A 22,603-nucleotide genomic window follows, 5' to 3' on the forward strand; every position below is an offset into this window, starting at 1 on the left:
CATCAAGTGACACCAAAGAGGATCTATGGATGGCAATGAAAAGATCAACATCATTAACTAGGGTAATTACAGTCATGATGAGAGACCACTTCACAAGTATTAGGAAAGCTAAAATAAACCAGCAACAATACCAGATGCTGGTGAGGATGTGGAGAAACTGGATCTCTCACACATTGCTGGTGGGAATGTAAAATGGTACAGCCACTTTGAAAAATAGTTTTGACAGTTTGTTAAAAAACTAAACATACACTCACCACTGTATGTATTAGTCAACGTTCTCCAGAGAAACAGAGCCAGTAGAATCTGTAGATAGATAGATGGATGGATGTATGGATGTATGGAAAGATGGATAGATGGATAGATGGATGGATGGATAGATAGGTAGATGGATGGATAGAGAGATACATAGATGAATGGCTAGAGGGATGGATGGATGGACAGAGAGGTAGAGAGAGAGATGGATGGATGGATGGATAGCGAGAGAGAGATAGATGGATAGATAGGTAATTTATTTTAGGGAAATGGCTCATGCAGTTATGGAGACTGGCAAGTCTGCAGGGTGGACCAGCAGGCTGGAGACCCAGAGCAGAGCCACTGTTCAGTTCATGTCCAAGGCCATCTGCTGGCAGAATTCCTTCTTCACTGGGTGAGGCTAGTCTTTGTTCTTTGGACAAAGCCCACCCACATTTTGGAGCACCGTCTGCTCTTACTGAAAGTCCACTGATTTAAATGATGATCTCATCCAAAAACACCTTCACAGAAGTGTCCAGAATAATGTTTGACCAAAATATCTGCATTGTGGCTCAGCCAAGTTGACAGAAAATTAACCATCACATCTTGTAACCCAGCTGTTGCACTCCTAGGCATTTATCGCATAGAAATGAAAACTTATTTCCATACAAAATCTCTTGTGTGATTATTTGTAGCGGCTTTATTTATAGTAGCCTCAAACTGGAAAAACTAAAATGCCCTCTATAGGTGACCGGTTAAACAAACTGTGGTCCATCCAGCCATGGAACCCTGCTCAGTAGTAGAAGGGAAGGGACTGCTGATGCAGGCAGTGACTCGGGTAATCTGGAGGGCAAGTGAAAAAAATCAATCTGCAGGGCAAGTGAAAAAAATCAATCTCAGAAGGCCACATACTGTGTGATTTCACTTACATAGTATTCTCAGAATGAGAACATTATAGAAAAGGAGACCAGATTCGTGGTTGCCAGGGCTGAGGAATGTTTGGGGGCGGCGGCAGTGTGACTATAAAGGGGTAGCAGAAAGGGGTGGCATGGGAGATCTTCGTGGTGGGGGGCGGTTCTGCATTTCTGCTGAGTGGTGGTTGCACAAATCCACACATGTTGATAACAGGGCTTGCAAGCCACACACACACCGCACCCTAGTGTCAGGGCCCTAGTTTGGGGATTGCACTGATTGTGTCAGGTGTCACCAGTGGGAAAAACTGGGTGAAGGGGACATGGGACCTCTTTGTACTATCTTTGCAACTTAATTCATTATTGCTTCAAAATAAAGTTTTGAAGTTTAAAAAACCATTTTGGCATATCTTTTTTTTTTTTTAACTTTGTTTTAGACAAAATATTTTCCAAAAAGAGTTTGTGTACTGCGATTTATGAAAATAGTATATAAGCCAGATAGCCTAAGAGGTAACTGAGTATTTTATTATGTGGATTGAAATGCTCATGGAATATAGTTTGCCTTCTTTTAAACGATGCTTCAAAATGATATCTATAAAGTTAAATTACTAAAGTTACAGATTCTTATGTTAGGAGATGTTTTAATTTGTGAAAATGTTCGCCTGATTGGCCTTGAATTACTTAATCATTACATGACTTAGAATACATCTGTTAAATAGAATCTTAATTGTGCTCTTTTCAGTTGATCATATTTAAATCGTTAAGGATGTTAAATTTGCGGTTACTGTTTGAGCAATTCTACTAGCCTGCTCCCTCATGAACAATACTATGACTTTTATTTTTACCAGTATTCTTCAGCATCCAAATATTCTTCAGTGTGTTGGACAGTGTGTAGAAGCAATCCCCTATCTTCTGGTGTTTGAGTTCTGTGACTTGGTAAGTTTTCAGTAGAAATTCAAAGTCAAGTATTCAGAAGTTTTTACCAAAGTGTTTTTGACAGATAGAAATGCTGGATGAGGGACTGCTTTCACTTCTGTCCCAGCTAGTTATTTCCAAAGAAAAATTATTAATAAACTTGATATATTAGCTTTCAGTGGGTTATATTATAGTAACCCCCCCAAATCTCAGTGGCTGATAAGAGCAAAGTGATTCTCATTGGCTCTGGGTCAGCTTCAGCTCTGTTCCAGGCTATGTTCACCTCTACCCCAGGGTCCGTGTTTTATTCTATCTGTAGATGCTGGGGAGAAAAACGTGTATTCTGGTGATCTGTACAGTATGTCTGTATGGATCTTTTGGGTCAAGTTTATGAGGCTGTTCAAATCTGTATCCTTCTGATTTGTGGGGAGGGGGCAGGGACAGAGGGAGCCTGGGTCAGTTTTCTATCAGTTATTGAGAGGCATGTTAAAATTTCCTGCTCTGATTATGGATTTTCCTTATTTTTCATTATAGTTCTAGTTGTTTTGCTTTGTACATTTTGATACCCCGCTGTGTCAGGGATCCAAATTTAGAGTTGATATAACTTCCCTTAATTTGAAACTTTTATCATTATGAATGCAATCTCTTTAAGATTAAAAGCATTACTGAGGATTAAGTCTGTTTTTATTGATGTTCATGTAGTTAGGCCAGCTTTCTTTTGGTTAGAATTTGCCTGGTTTATCTCTGTCAGTCCTCTTCTCTGGTTGACATCTCTTGTAAATAGCTTACGGTTAGAATTTTATTAACCTGTCAGTCTCGGTCACTTAACATGGAACAGGTCATCCATTTATGTTTATTGTACCTATGAGATATTTGGAATGTTATGTGCCTGTTGTGTATTATTTTTCTTACCTGTTTCAACTTTTCTTTTTTGCTTTTTTTCTAGCCTTCTATTAGATTCTTGAATTTTTTTGTTTGTTTCAGTTTTCCCCATCTACTATTTTAGATACTGTTTCTTAATTTTGTGTATGGTTACACTAGAAGTTACAACATGCATATTTAGTGTAACAAGGTCTAAAATTAATCAATATTTTAACCCTTCTCCAGAGATGCTGGGACCTCATCAAGCTCTCTCTCCATGTAAAGAAACCAGAGTTAATCCTACTTTTCTGTGCCCTCCCCACGTTTCCCCCGTCGTGGAGGGTGCTTCCTGATTGAACACTTGGTGTAGAAAGGCAGCGTGCGGTTCTCAAGGGACCCAGAGAGAAAACTGGCCATTGTCCTCTAGGCCTCCTACTTAGAGGGAGCAGACACGTGATAATTGCCATTTAGCCTGATTATTTAATAGAGGCACGAGAACGAAGAGGAAGGAGTTCGCAAGGATGTTTCTCATAGTTTTATTGCGTAGCTGGTTTTGATTATCTCAGAATTATCAGAGCACTGGTATGTATGATCCTTACTTATCATAATATGAAAATAACTCCTTTTAGTCTAGCTCTTGGTGACCAGTATGATAGGTGACACAGCAGGTGAGGAAAGAAGACCAAAGATGCATTTTTATGTGATGAGACAAGTCTGCTTGTCAGAGTTCTGCTTTTCTGAGACATTTAATGGTATCTCTTTTGGGTCCCTAAGCTCCTGATATTAATTATAAATGACAGTGGGAACGTTCTTCATGAGTGACTGTAACAGAAATAGCAGCGGGAACCACCATCTTCTTGAAGTCGCACGTTTCCAGGCTAATCGAGGTGGTTTATAAAACTAGCTCATGTACTTTGGCATTTTCTTATTCTTTACCCTGTTTGTCCATTCCTGAAAGTTTTACTAGACAATGTTGTTGTTTTTCCTGGAAAAGTAAAAGCTTAATGTTTTCTTCTAAGTGGGTTCAGGTAATGGGTTTAGTTTTAGTGCTGTTCTAATTTGTTTTTGCTTTTGTTTTTTTTCAATTTTATTTATTTATTTTTGGCTACATTGGGTCTTCGATGCCGCGCGCGGGCTTTCTCCAGTTGTGGCGAGCGGGGGATACTCTTCATTGCGGCGCGTGGCCTTCTCATTGCAGTGGCTGCTCTTTGTTGTAGAGCACAGGCTTAGTTGCTCCTCCGCATGTGGGATCTTCCCGGACCAGGGCAGGAACCTGAGTCCCCCACATTGGCAGGCGGATTCTTAACCACTGTACCACCAGGGAAGTCCCCAACATTCTTTTCATAGAACTTTTCCCTCATACTTTTCTATCTCAGATTTAAATGCGTATTCTCCAAGTACTGACACTAGGCTAAGTATTCAGAACATACATATTTACTTACCTACATTTCTGTTGGCTTTCATATTTTGGGGTGAAGATTATGGATACAGCCCTCCAGAATTAGGAAATGTGACTTCTTGAAACACATTTTACGTGACTCTCCTAAGTCATGTTCACTCCTCAGTCGCTCCTGAAGGCTGAACATCTGGAAAGAGCCCATCCCCACCAAAAGCTTTCACTGGCAGTGAGAGCTAGTAGCCGTTTTTATTTAAGTGCACTGCCCAAGGGTACATTGATCAATAGTAAAATTAAAAATAATTTTCTCCCCGAAATTAAACTAGAATTCCCACATGATCTGGCAGTTTCACTTCTAGGTACGTATATCCACACAGTTGGGAGCAGGGTCCCATCTTCATGCCCGTGTTCACAGCAGCATTATTCACAGCAGCCACGAGGCAGAAGCAGCCCAGGTGTCCGTCAGTGGTTGAACAAATAAAATTGGGTCCATCCATACACTGGAGTATTATTCAGCCTTAAAAAGGAAGGAAATTCTGCCGCACGCTGCAATATGGAAGAACCTTGGGGTCGTTATGCCCAGTGAAAGAAGCTAAGTCACAAAAACACAGATACTGTAGGATTCCACTTATATGAGGTCCCTGGAGTGGTCAGACTCACGGAGACGGAAGGTAGAAGGGTGGGTGCCGGGGGCTGGCGGGAGGAGGGGATGGGGGAGTCGGTGTTTAATGGGGACAGACGTTCAGTTTGGGAAGATGAAGAGAGTTCTGTGGGTGGACGGTGGTGATGGCTGCACAGCAGTGTCAGTGTCCTTCATGCCACTGAACTGTACACTTAGAAACGCTTAAGGGCGGTGATTTTATGTTACGGGGTTCTCACCACACAAAAGACCTTGGTAATTACCTGCTGTTGTGGAAGGGGCTGTACCGCTGTTAACTATACTTGGAGGAGGCTGGTATGCCCTTGGGAAATCTGTCAGTCAGCACTTGGAATGTCCAGCCTCATATCCAGGTAAAGGCCGTTAACCCAGGGAGCCCCCAACCTTGCCAGGCAGTGATGTCACATTCATCTCCGAGGGCAGTTTCGTTCTCATCATCTCTGGACCCTAGTAAGTTGCAGAGGGACCAGCTCCTGAGCAGCAAGGGCTGGGCCTCGACCGGGGGCACTGGCCCTGCAGTTAGGTCCTCGGGGCTCAGTGTGTGCAGAGACCAGGTAGCAGAAACGGTCAGCTCGTGTCAGGCCCGTGAGCCTTAGAGGTGCCTTCCTGCCTGGACTGCAGGGACGTTCCCAGCACACCCCAAAGCCTGGCTTCACCTGAGCCCTGCTCCCAGCCTGGATGCCCCAGAACCCTCCCAGAAAGAGGCCAGACTGAGCAGAGGGGCGTCATTCAGGGCAAAAGCACCTTCTGGCCCGGGTCCAGAGGCCAGAGGCCTGTAGCCCAGGATTGGTAATCAGCCGCTGCAGCCACAGTGAAAGGAGCCACTATCTTCACATGTCCTTAGTAGGTCAGGAGCGATTGAGTGAATGTTGGCCTTTTCCGTCGTCACCAGGCAGTGACCATGCTCAGCGATAACATCTTTTAAGGAGAAAGGAGAGAATATTTTCACACTTACTTAAGTCATTCCTTGTGAGATGGAATTACCAGTGTCTGAAAAGCACTTTATCTTAGAATTTTTATGAAAGAAAATGAAAACTCTTCTGAGTTTGGTAGCTGGACCAGAGTCGCCGATGTGTACTGCTGGTGGTGCAGTGTTCGTGAGGGGAGAGAACACGGCAGGGTGTCGTGTGTAACTTGTGGCCATAGGAGGTACACTGTGCTCTCACATGTCTATGCGGGCAAGATTGTTTGGGGGTGAGGGTCACTCAACAGAAATGTATGAGCACCTGTTGAGTACAAAGAGCTGTGCCCAGTGCTCTCAGGAGCACGGGTGAGTCACCCTGACCCTGCCTTTTCTGCCTGTAGAGCCAAGCGGGCCTGCCTTCAGATGCTGGTCCTGCCACTTACTTGTGTATCACCTTGGAGAGTTACCTGACCTCTTTAAGCCTCAGTGTAGACATCTGTAAAATGGGAGTGATACTGCCCACCCTGTAGGCATAGTAGGTGCTCAGGAAGTAGTAGTTATTTTTATTCATTTTTAGTTTCTTAATTGATCATAATTTAAAGGTTTGAGTAGTTCTGTGTAGCAATTCTAACTAGGCTCACTGACTCCTTTGGGAAGGCTTCACAAAGGAAGTGGCGTTTGTTCTGAGTGTGGACAGGTGGGTGGATGGACTTTCCTCCGCAGGAAAGCATCATAGGAACAGCGTGAGCCAGGCAGGGTAGCTCAACTGTGCGTGTGGACCGGGGTGGGGGGTGGGGCGATAGATGGTCCCGCAGTGGGTGGCGTGGGGACCGGGTGAGAGAGCACTGCGTTAGGAGAGGCTGGTTGGCATCCGCTGGGAAAGATCAGCTGGAAGGGTGACAAGCCGAGACCAACTACTTGGAGGCCAGACTGCAGGCCCAGGTAAGGACAAGGAAGTAGATCACCTCCACTCTGTCCTATCTCCCATGACAGTCAGCAGTTTCTTCCTCTGTCACCGGACTCCGAAGCAAGAGATGATAGTCTTTTCTTTGCAAGGGAGCGATCTTGGTGTCGTGTGCAGATTTCCACAGTCGTCTGCGGGCCGGGCTTGCTCCAGCCGCTCAGGAGAGGCAGGGAGGCAGGGTCCCAGGCTCCCAAGGCTGTGGGAAGCTTGGCCACTGCCCACACAGGGGTGGCGGTGTGAGGAGGGAGGGCTCCGACCTGTGCCAGGCCTTGTGCTGGGCCTGAGGTGTTTGCTTCTCCTTCACTGAGTCTTCTTGCCTCAGTCTTCTTCGTTTTACAGATTAGAAAACCGGGCTGCAAGAGATGAAGGGCCTCTCGGGGCCACACCCATGCCCAACCTCAGGACCAGGCTTTCTGTCTTCTCTTCCTTGGTTAGTTGACTTGCCTGATGTCACATGGTTGCTTGTGGCGAAGTGGGGATTTTAACTGATGGCTTAATTTTATTCTTTGTACTTCTATATCAGGTAGTTTAATGGCTGTACGTTTGTCTTCCACCAGTGGGAAGCCTCCATTTTCGAATTGGCCTTTTGTACAGAAAATGCCTAGTCCATGTCCGTGTCTTATGTGTAAATGAGTTCGTTACATAAGCCCATGCACTGGGGCCCTCCCAGGCATACAGAGATGGGTGATGTGTCCCTGCCACTCGGGAGCGGGAGTAGAAAAGAAAGGACATGGGCTTACTGTGGAACAGAGGTGCACATGGACGGTGTCTCTCACTCGGAGCCAGCGGGAGGGACACGTGCAGAGCAATGACACGGCATCATCAGGCTTGGAAGGGGGGTGGCTGGTGGGGGCGCCACATCCCCGGGCCCTGCCAGTGGCTCCCTTCCCCACACGTGGCTGCTGCCCTGGGCCCCGAGGCCCCGGCTCTTTGTGAAAATAGATCCGGGCCTTGGTGATGGGTTGGATGTGGGCGTCTCGAGAGAGAGCAAACTCAAGAATGAGGACTTTGGTTTTGGCCTGATCCACTGGGAAAGCGGTGATGCCATTTCCTGAGATGGAGCAGATCGTCGGAGCTTTGCATTGGGCGTGTTAGGTTTGAGGTGCCTCTCAGGGCATCTAGGGAAGGGTGTCAAGTCCGCAGCTGGACAGATGAGTCTGGGCCTCAGGAGGTGGAGGGGTCTGAGTCAGAGAAATGTGTGAGAGATGATTTTCAAAGCCACAGGGTGATAGAGTCACCCGGAATGAGTGTCACGGTGAGGAGGGATGAGGACCGCAGACAGAGCCCTGGGTATGCCGACGCCTATAGACCAGTAAGAGGGGGAAGGTCCAGCACAGGGGCCCCAGAAAGGAGTGGCCAGTGAGCTCGGAAGAAAGCCAGGAGACCGGTGGGGAAGGAAGGAACGGACCCCTCACTTGGTCCTGCCCAGCAGGAGCAGCTAGAGCCCAGCCCATTGGGGGGCGAGGGGTTCGAGAGAGATTGGGGGGCCAGGAGGCAGGCCAGCCAGTGCAGACCCAGGTTTTGAGGCGTCTGTCCGTGAAGAGGGGAGGGAAGTGGGGTGGGAGCGGGAACCGGGTTTGGAGGCAGAGGGCACTTGCTGGTTCTTTGTGGGATTCACCTGAGAGGTATTTGAGCAGAGAAGGGATGGGCTCAGGGAGAATAATCCGTGATAACAGAAGGTGCTGTGCAGGTGTGGATGTTGGGGGGTGGGGCGGGACTCGAGTGATGGAGGGAAAAGTAGGCACAGTCAGAGGACTTGAGGGAGTTAAGAAACCCTGGGGCTGGGGGCGTTCCCAGGGCTCCCGCCCTACCTCCCTGTCTCACTTCGTCGGTGGACACCGAGCACAGCACGCGGCTGTGGCTGCCATTCTTTCCTCCTTTCACTCAGATTTTTTTTTTTTTTTAATCTTTAAAATTTTCGGCTGCGTTGGGTCTTCATTGCCGTGCGCGGGCTTTCTCTCGTTGCGGCGAGCAGGGGCTACTCTTTGTTGAGGTGCGTGGGCTTCTCACTGCGGTGGCTTCTCTTGCTGCAGAGCACAGGCTCTAGGTGTGCAGCCTTCAGTAGTTGCGGCACGCAGGCTCAGTAGTTGTGGCTCACGGGCTCTAGAGCACAGGTTCAGTAGTTGTGGAGCACAGGCTCAGTCGTTGTGGCGCACGGGCTTAGTTGCTCCGCGGCATGTGGGATCTTCCCGGACCAGGGCTCAAACCCGTGTCCTCTGCACTGGCAGGCGGATTCTTAACCACTGCACCACCAGGGAAGTCCTCAGATTTTTGTTTAAAAACATAAATTTTCCTCCCAAATCCTTCTATTAAATGTATAAACAACTAATTTTTCAGTTATAAAGCTATTTACTTGTTGGGTTTTTACGTTGTATTGGAATTCATTCATTGTTCTCAGTGTCCTGTGAAAAGCTGGCCGAAGCCCTCATGGCAGCTGATGCTGGGATTTATGAGGGCCCTTGTGAGTAACCCTCTAAAGGTCTTCAAGCGACTGATTCCAAGAAGTCGGCCAAGGGGCTGCTCTGGTATCTGAGATCTCAGTGTAAGCACTTTGCTGCCATCTAGTGTCATACATTTTTCTTTTTGAGTGTTTTGCAGAGGGGCGCAGTTTGGGGAGGATCTGAGAAATTTTTAAAACTTGGATAAAGGAAACTTTATTTTAGTTCAGAATACATTGCTGTTCTCAGTGTTTTTCTCTTCAAATAATGGACCAAAGTAATAATCCCTGTCTACTCGCTAGGCATCATTAAAACATAAATTAAATAAGCCAGATATCTAAATACAGCTTTATCAGTTTTGGGTAGAATGAGTCAATTTTTAGTACTTATATAATATAAATTTTTTTCTTTAATTACAGATTTTATGCTGATTTTTCTTTCAAATGGTGGTGCCAGGAGAGCCCTGAGGCTCTTTCTAGAACACAGAAAGAGTCCCTCCCAACCCATCACAGGCCTCATCCTTGCGAAACAGTCATGGGCTCCTCAGTAATCGCTCATGTTTACTCCCCAGGTTAGAGACGTCTTTTCTGGGGTCGCGCTCACTTTGCGCCTCCCCCCCCCCCCCCCCCCCAGTGCGGGTTGGGAGAGGCCTTTAGTTTTTGTCAAGCTGGAAACTTCCAGAGCGTTAGCAGTCTGAAGCAAAATCCCCTTCTGTTCATTATACTTTATCTTCTAGTGAAATCTGGGGAGTGGCCTGTTGTGGGGAGAAGATAACTTTAGAACAGTGAGTGGTAAGGAATATGCTTTAGGGAACCTTGAAAAACAACTACACCCACTCTGCCATTCCTGCCTTCATGGCCAAAGTCACTTGGGAAGTACTTGCTGTTTGCCCGAAGCTTCTGTTTGTTTTGAGAAGTGGCCAGATGCAGCACAGCATAATCCTACTTTTGTGTGAGGATAGTTTTTTCCTTAGATGGATATTGCAAGAAAGGGGTTAGACAAATGCATTTAAGTGGTCATTTCACTGGTAATGTAAGTAAACTTCAGCTCTTTGTTTTCATATTTCGTTTCCATATGAGCTACCTTATGAAAATCCCATCAGCCTGTAGCCTGGTGCTTTTTGCTGGAGTTTTTCTGGGTTAATTTAATTGTCGCCCAAAGCTGGGTTTATTCCCACCACTCCCATGCTGGACAGAGCCTAGCCTGGGTGAAGGTGGGGTTGGCACGGGGAGGGGCATGTATTTTTTTTTTTTTTTTTTTTTTTTTTTTTTTTTTTTTGCGGTACACGGGCCTCTCACTGCTGTGGCCTCTCTCTTTGCGGAGCACAGGCTCCGGACGCGCAGGCTCAGCGGCCATGGCTCACGGGCCTAGCCGCTCCGCGGCATGTGGGATCTTCCCGGACCAGGGCACGAACCCGCGTCCCCTGCATCGGCAGGCGGACTCTCAACCACTGCGCCACCAGGGAAGCCCAGCATGTATTTTTAAAGGGGAAGAAAAGGTGTCTGTTTCTCCGCTGGAGCAGCTTGTAATTGCTAGGGGAGCAAAAGGGGAAAGCACCACGTTCTCGAAGAAATAGGAGGACGGTGACGTGGGCGAGCACACACCTTGGTCCTGAGGGGAGCAGCTGCTGCCCTGGCAGAGCTGTTCACTAAGTTTGGGAGACTCCTCCACAGCTGTGTGATTGGCTTGAATTTACTGGACACTCATTCTTATAGAATAATCGATTTGATCTACGTGCTAATTTGGTTCACTCACCAAATAGAATTTTCTTGGCAAGTTGGTAAACTGTAGAAGTGCAGCCCCACTGTTTGTTAGCTCTGTGGCCTTGGGCAAAGTTCTTAACCTCCCGAAGCCTATTCCACATCTGGAAAGTGTTTTAAATTGTAAGAGTTATTTGAGGGCAGCAGGTGTGGAAACTCCCAGAACAGTGCTTGGCAAACGTTCGAAAGCCCCGGTGGTAACAGCTATTGATATCAACATTATCGTTCATATTAAGATGATGGAAACTGGGAATGAGAACAAATTTAGGTTCTTGGTGTGGACCTAGAAGTTACATTAGAAGGTATTTATTATTCAGTGTGGACAAATGCCAGTAAAGGAATATTGTGTTTTAAAGTTTAATTCTGGGAGGAATTTGCTATCTTCAGTAGCAGTTATAAGGAATGTATCAGAATCTTTAATTGGTTGAGAAAAATTTCCTTCCTCTGGAGTCTTTTTTGACTCAGATGTAAAGAAAAGTGAAAGCTGTTGACTTGCTTTCTAAATGTTATTAACTGATGATATAAAGCTTAAACTTGGAGTTAAAGCACATCAATAAATACTTAATCATGTGGTAAGCAGAATGTAGAAGATTGCCTCCAAAGTGTATTTCCCAAAAGAGATACACCATCCCCCAAGACATACAGCCCTAAAATTAAAGTCATGAAACAAAAACAGGATAAGATAGGGGAGTCCTGTGCGAATACGTGGGGTACTCGGCATTGAAACGTGCGCTGGGTGTCTAAATGTGAGTTTGCCCATTTTCCTGCCCGTGCTGCTGTCCTTTGAACAGGCTTATTTAAATTAACATCACGAATTTTTCTGGAGTGGCTAGAATGTACTTTCTCGCAGTGGTCTCTGGGCAACACAGGGCCCTGGGGAAGCCGGCAGAGAACTGAAGCAGTTACCGGCACCGAGAGTACTTTTTCTTCCTCTTCCACCCGTTTTTCTTTCCTCATCTCCCTCTCTGTTGCTCATGAGTGCTTTGGTGGTGGCCTTTGTGATGTGATGTTCTCCTGGAATCCCTGAAGGTGGTGTGAATGGCACTTCTTTTTCTCTCCATCTCATCTCTTAGTTACCTGGAAATTTCTGTACTTCTGCACTTAAATTGTGCATTATTGCCAATTTATCTTTTTTAACTGTTGTTATCTGTGTGTTTGTATAACAAAGGTAAACTAATGTTTAATTTAGAATGATCCTAAAAGGAGAATAGTGTTTTCTCTACCTTTGAAGTATTTGGTTGGAATTGCTTTTTTGTAATTTCAAACTTGTTCAGGGTGAGCTTATTCTTTATTAAGCTCAAATCGAAATAATTTCCAATAAGTAATCTCAGCCATCTCGGTCAGCTGAGGCGTGTGTGGAGATGCCCGTTGTTCCCCCGGTCCTCTTTGGAAACTGACCTGGGCTGGTTTCCGCAGGGCGATCTGAAGGCTTACCTGCGCGGCGGCGAGCCCGAGCCGGCGCGGGGGGACGCGCAGACCATGCTGCTGCAGAGGCTGGCGTGCGAGATCGCGGCGGGGCTGGCGGCCATGCACAAGCGGCACTTCCTGCACAGGTGGGTCCCTCTGCTCGCGTGCACCTCCCGCACTGCTGACCCCAAAAGTGTGGGAAGAGGCCCTGCAGGAAGCTCAAGGAGGACCGGCTGTAACGTGAACTCTCGATGTATAAACAAGGTGTCCACTCCTGCCCAGTGTCAGAATAAGGGTTGAGCTGGCTCCATTTAAACCAATTCCCGGGGAACAGAGTGCCTTAATACAGCCTAAGGCCTAGAAATTAGTCCCAGAATTTCAAAGAATGCGAAAGAGTGCAGAGGGAACAGTTGCAGTCTTGCATCCTCCTCCTGTCAGCTTCAGGCTCCGGCTCTACCTGCTGGCTTTCACGGCGTGGCCCACCTCCCATTCCGGAGATGGGAAGAAGGGATCTGAAGGGCTGACATCATCTTCTCACAGAAGGTCACAGCACTGGTCTCCGACCAACACCACCCAGGCCAGGCTGGGCGTGAATGGGGGTTGTGTGTGAGCAGCACAGTGGTCGGTATAACACGTTTCTGTCCAAGCCTTTCTGTTCCTACTTGAATAGCTGCAGCTCTCTGGAGCGCATCGTATCTTGTTCAGATTGTCAGTGTAATTTCCGTAATTAAAACAACAAAGGGCTTTGAGTCCTATCTGAGATGATGATTCTGTGAATAGTCTTTTGAGCTCTGATTTATGTTTAAAATTATTTCTCAGGTCTTTGGACAAAACCGGGCAGTGTCTCTTTAGTTGACTTTAAGTCATTTAACTCTTAACAATCCAAAGACCTGGAAAGGAGCACCTGTGTGTACCCACGTGGAGGGTGTCCGTGAAGTATTATATATTCTTTAAAGCAGGTTGCACGGGAATATATTTATGACAACGTTAAAAAAAAAAAGCTTGTATTTGTAGGGGTGTGTGTGTGTGTGTGTGTGTGTGTGTGTGTGTGTGTGTGTGAACAGACATGGAAAAATACCTTACTTCAGGGTGGGAAGGAGGAAAATTAACATTTTTCTTACACATCTATCTTGTCTGACTTGCATAGTGAGCAAATCATTCTGATAAAGTGCTTTTTAAGAGACCCAGAAGATCATGAGTTTCTTCAGGCCCAAGGCAGAAACCCTTACACAAAAGTTCAAAATATAAAGATCTATTTGTTTTATAATGGAGAAGTCTTACATTTTGTTTTTTAACTTCATGACAGGTTAATTCCCAGCATATTTGTATTGTTAATCTTTTGTGAAACACAGATGATTATTACCTAATACTTGGTGTAGGAATTTTTAGATTTTGGAGAATGGAGCATTTAAAAAGAACATCATATCAGAATCAGCAACATAAAGTTATCAGAGACAGCTAGAAATTGTGTTTAAAGCCCAAGTCGGTTTCTACTCTTGTATTTTAAAAATTGGCAAAGATGTCAGAGTAACTGTTATCTTCCTGTGAGTTTCTTTAGGTTAAAGTTTTACTTAATTTAGAATCTTGTGAACTTTAGAACAAATAAAGTTGATAAATTTACTCACGTGGTTTGGATTTAATTCAGGTGCATAAACTCAAGGTAAAGAAAATTCTTGAAACCGTTGACAGCTGTTTCATTTTATTTTAAAAAGTAGCCATATTTTATGTAAAATTTCCATTTGGGGCAAAATTTTGTGCTTTATTTTTTTGTTGGTAGCACAGCGTAATAGCATCTTTTAAAAAGTGAAGTATAATTGATTTACAGTATTGCATTAGTTTCACATGTACAGCATAGTGACTCAGTTATATATACATATATATATATTTCTTTCAGATTATTTGTCATTATATCAATAGGTTATTATAAGATATTGAATACATAGTGGCGTATTTTTAAGTTGGACTTTAGAGTATTTGTTTGCTAACTCAAAGTCGGACTTCCTGTGTTGATTGAAAATAGAATATCCTACACGTCCAACTGGAAGCTGATCTAGTAAAGCACCCCCAATTAAATTTTATTTTTACTTATCGTCTAAGAGGAGACGTATGCCTGGGTCTCGGGTAGCCTGTGTTTCTGCAGTCAAACACGTGACATCCGTGAAGATAAGCAGCAGGAGCTGCCAGTGTGTTACGCTCCACACCATCCTGCCCTGCTGGCCAAGAGCCTGGGACTTCCTGTCCCCAGCCTGTCAGTCTTCCTGAAGGAGCAGCTCCCATGAGAAACCACCAGCTCACTGCAATGAGCTAAGTGCACAGGGCATCCAGCCCGCGGCGTGGGCCTTGTGGTGGCTCACATAGCTGGAGACCTGTGTGACGGTGGCCTTGAGGAGTACCCAGGTGGCAGCTGTGCATGAAAGGACCTCTGTAGGATTTGCCCCGTTTTAAAGCTAAAGTTACTCTCTGCTGAGAAGCACCGAGGTGACTAGTCATCCAGCCTAAGAGCGTGGGTGTCCAGTATTACAGGAGCCCAGTGTTCATATAACCCAGCTTACACGGAAGGTACGTGTGAGAGGGTTAGGAAGGACTGCTGTAGACCTGTGGGCTGGCTGTGTTGTGTGTCGGGGAAGAGAAGCATGATGGGGGCTGACTTGATAAGCAGGGGTCCAAACCCTGAGCAGAGTTGCGTCTTTGTGCCATGTCGGAGTCCTCTTGCCTTAATCCTCTACCTGTATCTCTGTGAGCTGCATCCCACCTTCAGTTGGTAAGTGGCAGAGTCTCTTCACAACCCACATAAGGATCTTTCTTTTTAAACCTTCGTGGCTGCGAACGGCAGGTTGGTGCTGTTAAGTGGCCTCTCCTCAGCTTTACCAGTGTGAGCTACGTTCCTTAATCCTTCTGAGCCTGTTTCTTCTATGAAATGGGGATAATCTTGCCCTGAAGTGTTCTGGTCAAGATTACAGAAGGTAACGTGGGCCAAGCCCTAGAAGAGTATTCTGTAGCTTTCGGTTGTTTGTTGCTCTTTTGATCAGGAATTCAGGGTCTCTGGGAGACCCTAAGTGGTAACGTAAATAGAGGAGCGGATGGTTTGGGAAGTGTCTCCAGCCACACTGAGGCGCTTCCATGAGAGCAGTCCTCCTAGAGATGGGTACACTCTCATTCCAGTGGAAGCAGAGAACAAGTGGTGATGCTTCCTTGTGACTCGGGATGGGAAGCTGTTTAGAACCCCTTTCCTCTGTGAATGCACGCTTCCTGTGTCTGGCGGCTCTGCTCACGCAGCTGGGTCCCACTGACAGCTGAGGCCACCTCGAGCGTGCTGCCAGCCAAGGGGGACGGGGCCAGAGCTTTAGAGCCTTTCAGGGCTGGATCGCTTGGCAGCTTTGCCACTAGACCTGTTTTTCAACTTGAAGGAAGAATATACTGGGTATGTTTGTATTTCCTGACCCAAACCAGCCATTGACGTCAAGAGTTACCTCTGCCATTAAATAGTTACACCTTTGCATTTTCCTATTCTTTAGCTTGGCATGTTATTGGCCTTCAGAGAGTGTTTATTTTTACTAATTTTGAATTGAATTATATCATCATTTAGAATCTGGATAACACTTCAATGTTTTGAAAACATTTCACATTTTAAAAAAATTTATTCTTATAAAAACCGTATGAGTTAACCCTTACAGGTTAGGCCCCCCCTTTTTCTGGCAAGGAAAAACGAGGCTCTGATGTGTGAATTGACTTAGCCCGAAGTCACACAGTTCTTAGCGGTGGAGCCAAGACTCGTTCCCAGGCCTCTGACTTTGTCCAGTGCTTTTGCCACTGTACTCTGGTGACGGGATGTTTGGGGTAGAGGGAGGGAGCCGGCTTAGAAGAAATTCTCTCAGTCACACCATTGTTTTCCTCCTCATTACCCCTGGTTTTCAGGTAATGAGAAGCACTTCCTCCTTCTCTGAGAGCAACAGTTGAATTGTGTAAGAGTTTGACAATGTCGTTTATAACGAGAGCCGCAGGTCTTTTGCAGGTATAACTTTTCATCTTTTATCTAAGCTTCTCATTTCCTGTATCTGAAGACCTGCAGGAAACATGTGTGAGGAGAGAGGCGAGGAGGGAGGCAGCTGGGTGGTCCTGGAGTGGCTCTAGTGGCCTGAGTGGAAGGTGCCAGGGGCTCTGCAGGTGCCCTGCTGGCCTCGCCCTGCTGCCCTGCCACAGATGATACTCACATGCCCCGGCCGGAATGCTGGCACCCAGCTTTTAATTCTGGTCCTAGGACACAGGTGTTGGGGAGGTTGAGAATGATCTGTTGGGGCTTCCCTGGTGGCGCAGTGGTTAAGATCCGCCTGCCAGTACAGGGGACACGGGTTCGAGCCCTGGTCCGGGAGGATCCCACATGCCGCCGGAGCCACTAAGCCCGTGTGCCACAACTACTGAGCCTGCGCTCTAGAGCCCGCGAGCCACCCTACTGAGCCCGTTTGCCATAACTACTGAAGCCCACGCACCTAGAGCCTGTGCTGTGCAACAAGAGAAGTCACTGCAGTAAGAAGCCTGTGCACCACAACGAAGAGTAGCCCCCGCTTGCCACAACTAGAGAAAAGCCCGCGTGCAGCAACGAAGACACAACACAGCCATAAATAAATAAATACATAAATCAATGGAAGGATCTGTTTGCAGGGTCTCCAGAAATTCTGGTTGGAGGTGCTCAGGGCCTCTGCGGCAGGACCCGCAGGGCCGCACGGGTGCAGCTCTTGGTCCAGAGGGTCAGGCTGCTTTAGAGCCTTGTATTCTCCTGCCCACATGTGGCCCCCCTCCATTTCTCCCTTCACTCCAAAAGACAGGGACCACATCTCTCCTTGAGATGGGAAGTTTCCACAGGCACACCTCGTTTTATCACGCTCCGCAGGTGCTGCGGTTTTTTATAAATCAAGGGCCTGTGGCCGCCCTTTGCTGAGCAGGTCTGTCAGCGCATTTTTGCTCACTTCCTGTCTGTGTCACCTTGTGGTAATTCTCGCAATATTTCAGACCTTTTCATTGTTATTATGTTTGTGATGATGATCTGTGATCAGTGATCTTTGATGTTACTTATTATAACTATTTCGGCACTTTTTAAGCAATAAAGTATTTTTTAATTAAGGTTTATACATTGATTTTTCTTTTTTGGACATAATGCTCTTGCACACTCAGTAGACTACAGTGTAGTGTAAACATCACTTTTCTATGCACTAGGAAAGCAAAAAATTCGTGTGACTCGTTTTATTGCGAGATATGCTTTATTGCGGTGGTCTGGAACCAAACCCGCAGTGTCTCCCACGTGTGCCTGTATACTGTCTATAACAGTAGGAGTGTCCCGAGGTTTTCCCCAGATGCCTCCACAGGCCTGATGTCTTCTGGATGATGTGCCGTGAAAACACGGCTTGTAAACGTAGTGTAAAGAAGAATTGAGCACATCTACCTGGAAATTGAGATCAGCACGTTTATTGAGGTGCAGCTGCACGCACGGCACCGTGCTCTGACTGGTAATAACGGATTGTTGGTGGTGGTTATTGATGGTGAAAGACGGAAATACTGACCCTGGCAGAGTCACTTCAGTTCTCTGTGCCTCAGTTTCCTTTTCTGTAAACGGGGAACATAATAGTGCCCACCCCAAAGGCTTGTCGTGAAGATTAAGTGAGTTAATACGTGTCAGGTGCTTAGAGAAACACCTTGTGTCAAGTGCTTGGCTCACATTAGCCATTATTGTACGATTGGATCAGTGTCGTTGTACACACCAGGCTGTCACTGAAGTACATCAGCCTTAGCTGTTGCTGTCCTCATTCTCATTATTCTTACATTTCAGACATGGGAGCTTTGGAAATGAAAATCATCGAAAATAAGAATTTGATAGTTTTTGGTCTTCTACAGTCATATAAAGACAAACGTTTTAAATTTTGGACTATAGAAATCCAACTTCTGATTACTTTTATTTGTGGTTTAAAACTATAAATTAGGTATCCAATTCTATTTTAATTTAGTGGCTTTTTTATTCATGTGCCAATTGATAATTAAAAAGATTCTAAGGGGTAAAGGTGAAATCCAAAAAATGTAATCTGCTATTTTTATGGGAAGTTCCTTTAGAAAAAGTAGTTTTTACTTTGCAAATTAGGTGTTTTTGAAAATTAACTTGTTCTTAAATAAGCTATGTAAGTAAGTTGTTTTAAGTGAGTCTTGAAAATATGCTCTTTGCCTCCCTCTTGGGGAGGTGGAGTTTGGAAGAAATGAGAGTGATTTGGAAAGGGTCTCCTTATAACGCTTGCATATCTTTGAAAAAGGAGTTAAAAACCAAACATTTTTAATAATGTAGATTATTTTCGAGTGCTTGAAGTTGTAACTTTATTCTTCTTTACTTACATTAAAGAGACTACTACTAGACTATTACTCAGGTAATGCAAGTTATTTTTAAAAATTCAGACAATTTAGCCAATTTAGAATTCTTTCTTGGTAACTCTAAAAATACTAGGAAATGAGCCGTAAATCTGGTATTAATGTAGAACAAGGTATGGATAATGGTCAGTATTTAACCTTAGCAGTCAGAGTGATGTACAAAAAAATCTGATCATCTCCATTCTTTAAGTAATTAGGAATATGGTATTATCTTTATCTGTGAAAAAGGATTTTAAAACACGAATTATTAAGCAGGGAGCTCAGTACACTAACTGATTACTCAAGAAAGCCTTTAGCCATAGCAATTTCGTGTCACATCATCCTGGGTGTTGATTCTCCTTGTTCTCGTGTTCACTTCACTCTTTCTGTTTTCAGTGATTTAGCCCTGCGGAATTGTTTTCTTACCTCGGACTTAAATGTGAAAGTGGGAGATTATGGAATAGGATTCAGCAGGTACAAGGTAAGCCAAAGGTTTAAGGGTCCTCTCCTTGACCTGATTTAATTTCATACTCATGAAGTGGTCATATCACGAAATGCCATGCCTTTTGGGAAAGCGCGGTAAATTATTGCTACCTGTATAATAAAATACACGTCATATAAATACTTCTCTGTTACATGTTCAGTAAAATTTCAGCTCAAATTCAGTAAGCTTGGGATTTGGATTTTTAAACTCTGTTATAATTATATCCCCAAAGAAAATAAATGAAGTATTTGAGATTTTTATTCGTGTGTGTTTGTGTAGCCCAGCTGAGTGAGGTGCCATAATGTGGGGCAAAAAAATATCACGCAAATGTAAGTCAGTTCTTTGTCTACATGGTAGCTCTAGCGTCTTGAGCGCTTGCTGTATACCACCCAGGCACTATGAAGTACTTGCCTGCACGAGCTCATGTAATCCTCACTGTAAAGGGAGGTAGGTGTGTCTTCTTGATCTTACGGGTCAGGAAGACGGCTCAGTATGTTTGTTGCTTGCCCAGAGTCACAGAGCTGGTAAGTGGTTGACCGTGGACGCAGCCGGTCTGTCTGATTGGAAAGCCTGCGCTCTTACTCATTAACCGCCCCACTCCCCTGTTCAGGGATACGGCCCAGCATATTTTACAAGATGTTTTGCTCAGAGTCTGTGTTCTGTGCATCAGACACGGCGTACCTTCCTTTTCCAGGAAGGATGACTGAGCAAACGTTCATGGCTCAGAGACCAGCTCGTGAGGCCCAGGAGGCTTCAGGGAAACCCTCACCCACCTTCTGCCCAGAAAGTCGGTCTCGTGCCACCTTCTTTTTCTGACATGTTTTTTTGGGGTGGAGTTTGTGTTTTCTGAGAATGACCTGGAATTAAATCATTGAGCTCACTGAAAGTGTTATAAAATTCAAAATTCTGTATGCTTTCTAACAAAACAGGAGGATTATATTGAAACAGATGATAAAAAATTTTTCCCTCTGCGATGGACTGCTCCAGAATTAGTAACCAGCTTTCAAGACAGACTACTAACTGCAGATCAAACTAAGTATAGTAATATCTGGTATGTATAGATTTATCATTCTGTTAGGCTTTTGTTGTTAGTAAAGTCCTGACTTCTTTCTTCTCAAGTACTTTCTTAAGGGAAAGTAATTGAATAAGACGGAGGAACACCAGAGTGCCTGATGGTGTGAAAAAAAAAAAAACAATTTATTGACATCATAGCAATTATCACAGTTGCCATGATGCTGTTAACTTTTCTCTTACCCATTTGACAGTAATAATCTCCATAAAAGCAGGAACCAAGGCTATTTTCTTTGCCTACCACAAGGCCTGGCTTATAATAGATGTTTAGTAAATATTTATTGAAGTGAATGAAAAAACAGAAAGGTTTGGACCATTGTGTAATACTGAGATGTATGTCAGTTTAATGGAAGTTGAAAAAATGTACCTAAGTCTTTAGCAATTTCTATTACAGCTTCCTTAATTTACGTCTACACTTTTTTGTGTTATTGTCCCGCTTTTTCTACTTTCTTTTTCTCTTCTTGCCTTCTGATTTTTTTTAAACTTTTTTCCTCTTAGCTTGGGAGCTGTATACTCTATTCCTATACTTTTATTGGTTACCCTAGAAATTATAACATGTATACCTCACTTAACTTAGTCTAATAGTGGTTCTTATCTTGGCCCTGTTTCTGAGCAATACAAGGACCCCAGGCTACTCTAACGTACTTTAACTTGGTTTAGTTTTACTCTACACACACACATGCAATTGTATGTCATTATTGTTGGGTATGATTTTTTTCTTTTAACCCTACAAGACATTACTATTATTTTTTTTAGCATCAGTGTTTGTTTAGGTTTATCCACGTAATCAAATCACTTTGCTGTTTTTTTTTTTTTTTTTTTTTTTAAATCTCAGACCTTCCATCTGGGATCGCTCTCCTTTTGTCTGAAGTATGTCCTTCAGAATTTCCTTAAGTGAGGTTCGACTGGTAATAGATTCTCAGGTCTTTCTCCGTAGGTCTGAGTGTACCTTTACTTCGTCCTCGTTCTTGAAGTATATTTTTACTTGATGACAGTTATTTTCTCTCAGCATATTGAAGATCTCACTCCACTGGCTTCTGGCTTCCATTGTTGTTCTTGAGAAGTCAGCTGTAAATCTCCCTAAGCTCTTTGGAGGTGACGTGATGTTTTCCTCTCTGGCTGCTTTTAAGCTCTTCTCTTTGTCTTTTGGTTTTTGTAGCTTCACTATAATGTGTATTGGTGTGGATTTGTTTGTTTTTCTGCTTGGGATTTTTTTGGCTTTTCATATCTTAGGTTGGTGTTCACAGCCCTTGTTTACCCTTCAAATACTGCCTCTGCTCCATTTTTTCTCCTTTTGGAAGTCTGATTAGATATGTGTTAGACCTTCTTGCTCTGTCTTCTGTCTCTTATTCTCTCTTTTATATATTTCATCTCTTTGACTCCCTGTGCCACACTCTAATTTTTCAGACCTGTGCTCTATCCACTAATTCTCTCTCTTTTTAAAATTCTCTCTTCAGCTGTGTCTATTTTTCTGTTAAATCTCTCTGTTGAATTCTGTAGTTCAGATATTGGCTTTTTGGTTTTAGGAGGTCTATTTGATTATGATCTACATCAGATAATTCCAGTATCTGAAGTCTTTGTGGACTTGATCTTGCTGGCTCTTGATGGTGGTTTGTTTCCTTGGGGACTTTTTTATGGTGAGGATCTTGGAAACCTAGAATTGAGAAACGTTTCTCCAGAGAGGGTCCACATTTGCTTTTGTCAGGTACTTGGGAGTCCCGTCATGTAAGGGACTACTCTAATCCAGGGCTTTATGTATCCAGCTCAAGATCTTTTAGAGCACTCAGATGGTGTGAGTTTGGGCTGTAAGTCCAAGTAAGGGCCAGCTCTGTGGTTACAGCTTCTTTGGGACTACACTCCCCCGCCAACACACACACACGTACTCACGCTCCCACACGTCCACTAATTCACAGGACCTCAGTGCCAAGGCAGCTTGCCTTCCAGGCCCCTGAGAAAGGCAGGGGGCAGGTTTATTCCACTGTGAGGAGGTCTCTGTGAGACCCCTACCCTTGTGCAGGCGCAGGGCTTTGGCCTGTCCACCGCCACCATCACCCCCACTGAGCCTGGCGCACCACAGACACAGAGGCGCAAGTTCTGTGCTTCAGCAGGTGCTGCAGTCAGAGGTGGTTTTAGTGTTCTGCTTAGTTCGCTAAGCTCTAGACTTTGTCCAGGTAATTCCCTGCTATCTTACCTGCTGTTTGTTGTGTTTAAGAAGTTGC

At 44.8% G+C, this 22,603-nt stretch overlaps 1 protein-coding gene across 1 annotated transcript in view; it reads left to right on the top strand.

The window, feature by feature from the left end:
• Nucleotides 1–22,603, top strand: part of LMTK2 (lemur tyrosine kinase 2) — a 78,289-nt gene that overhangs the window by 41,658 nt on the left and 14,028 nt on the right. Inside the window, exons 6-9 of the mRNA XM_065892967.1 lie at nt 1,991–2,078; nt 12,455–12,591; nt 19,226–19,310; nt 20,243–20,364. Of these exons, the coding sequence (XP_065749039.1) occupies nt 1,991–2,078; nt 12,455–12,591; nt 19,226–19,310; nt 20,243–20,364 (432 nt within the window). The remainder of the gene's footprint in view (nt 1–1,990; nt 2,079–12,454; nt 12,592–19,225; nt 19,311–20,242; nt 20,365–22,603) is intronic.

This window comes from Phocoena phocoena, chromosome 15 (assembly GCF_963924675.1).
Source record: "Phocoena phocoena chromosome 15, mPhoPho1.1, whole genome shotgun sequence".
Classification (NCBI taxonomy): Eukaryota; Metazoa; Chordata; class Mammalia; order Artiodactyla; family Phocoenidae; genus Phocoena; species Phocoena phocoena.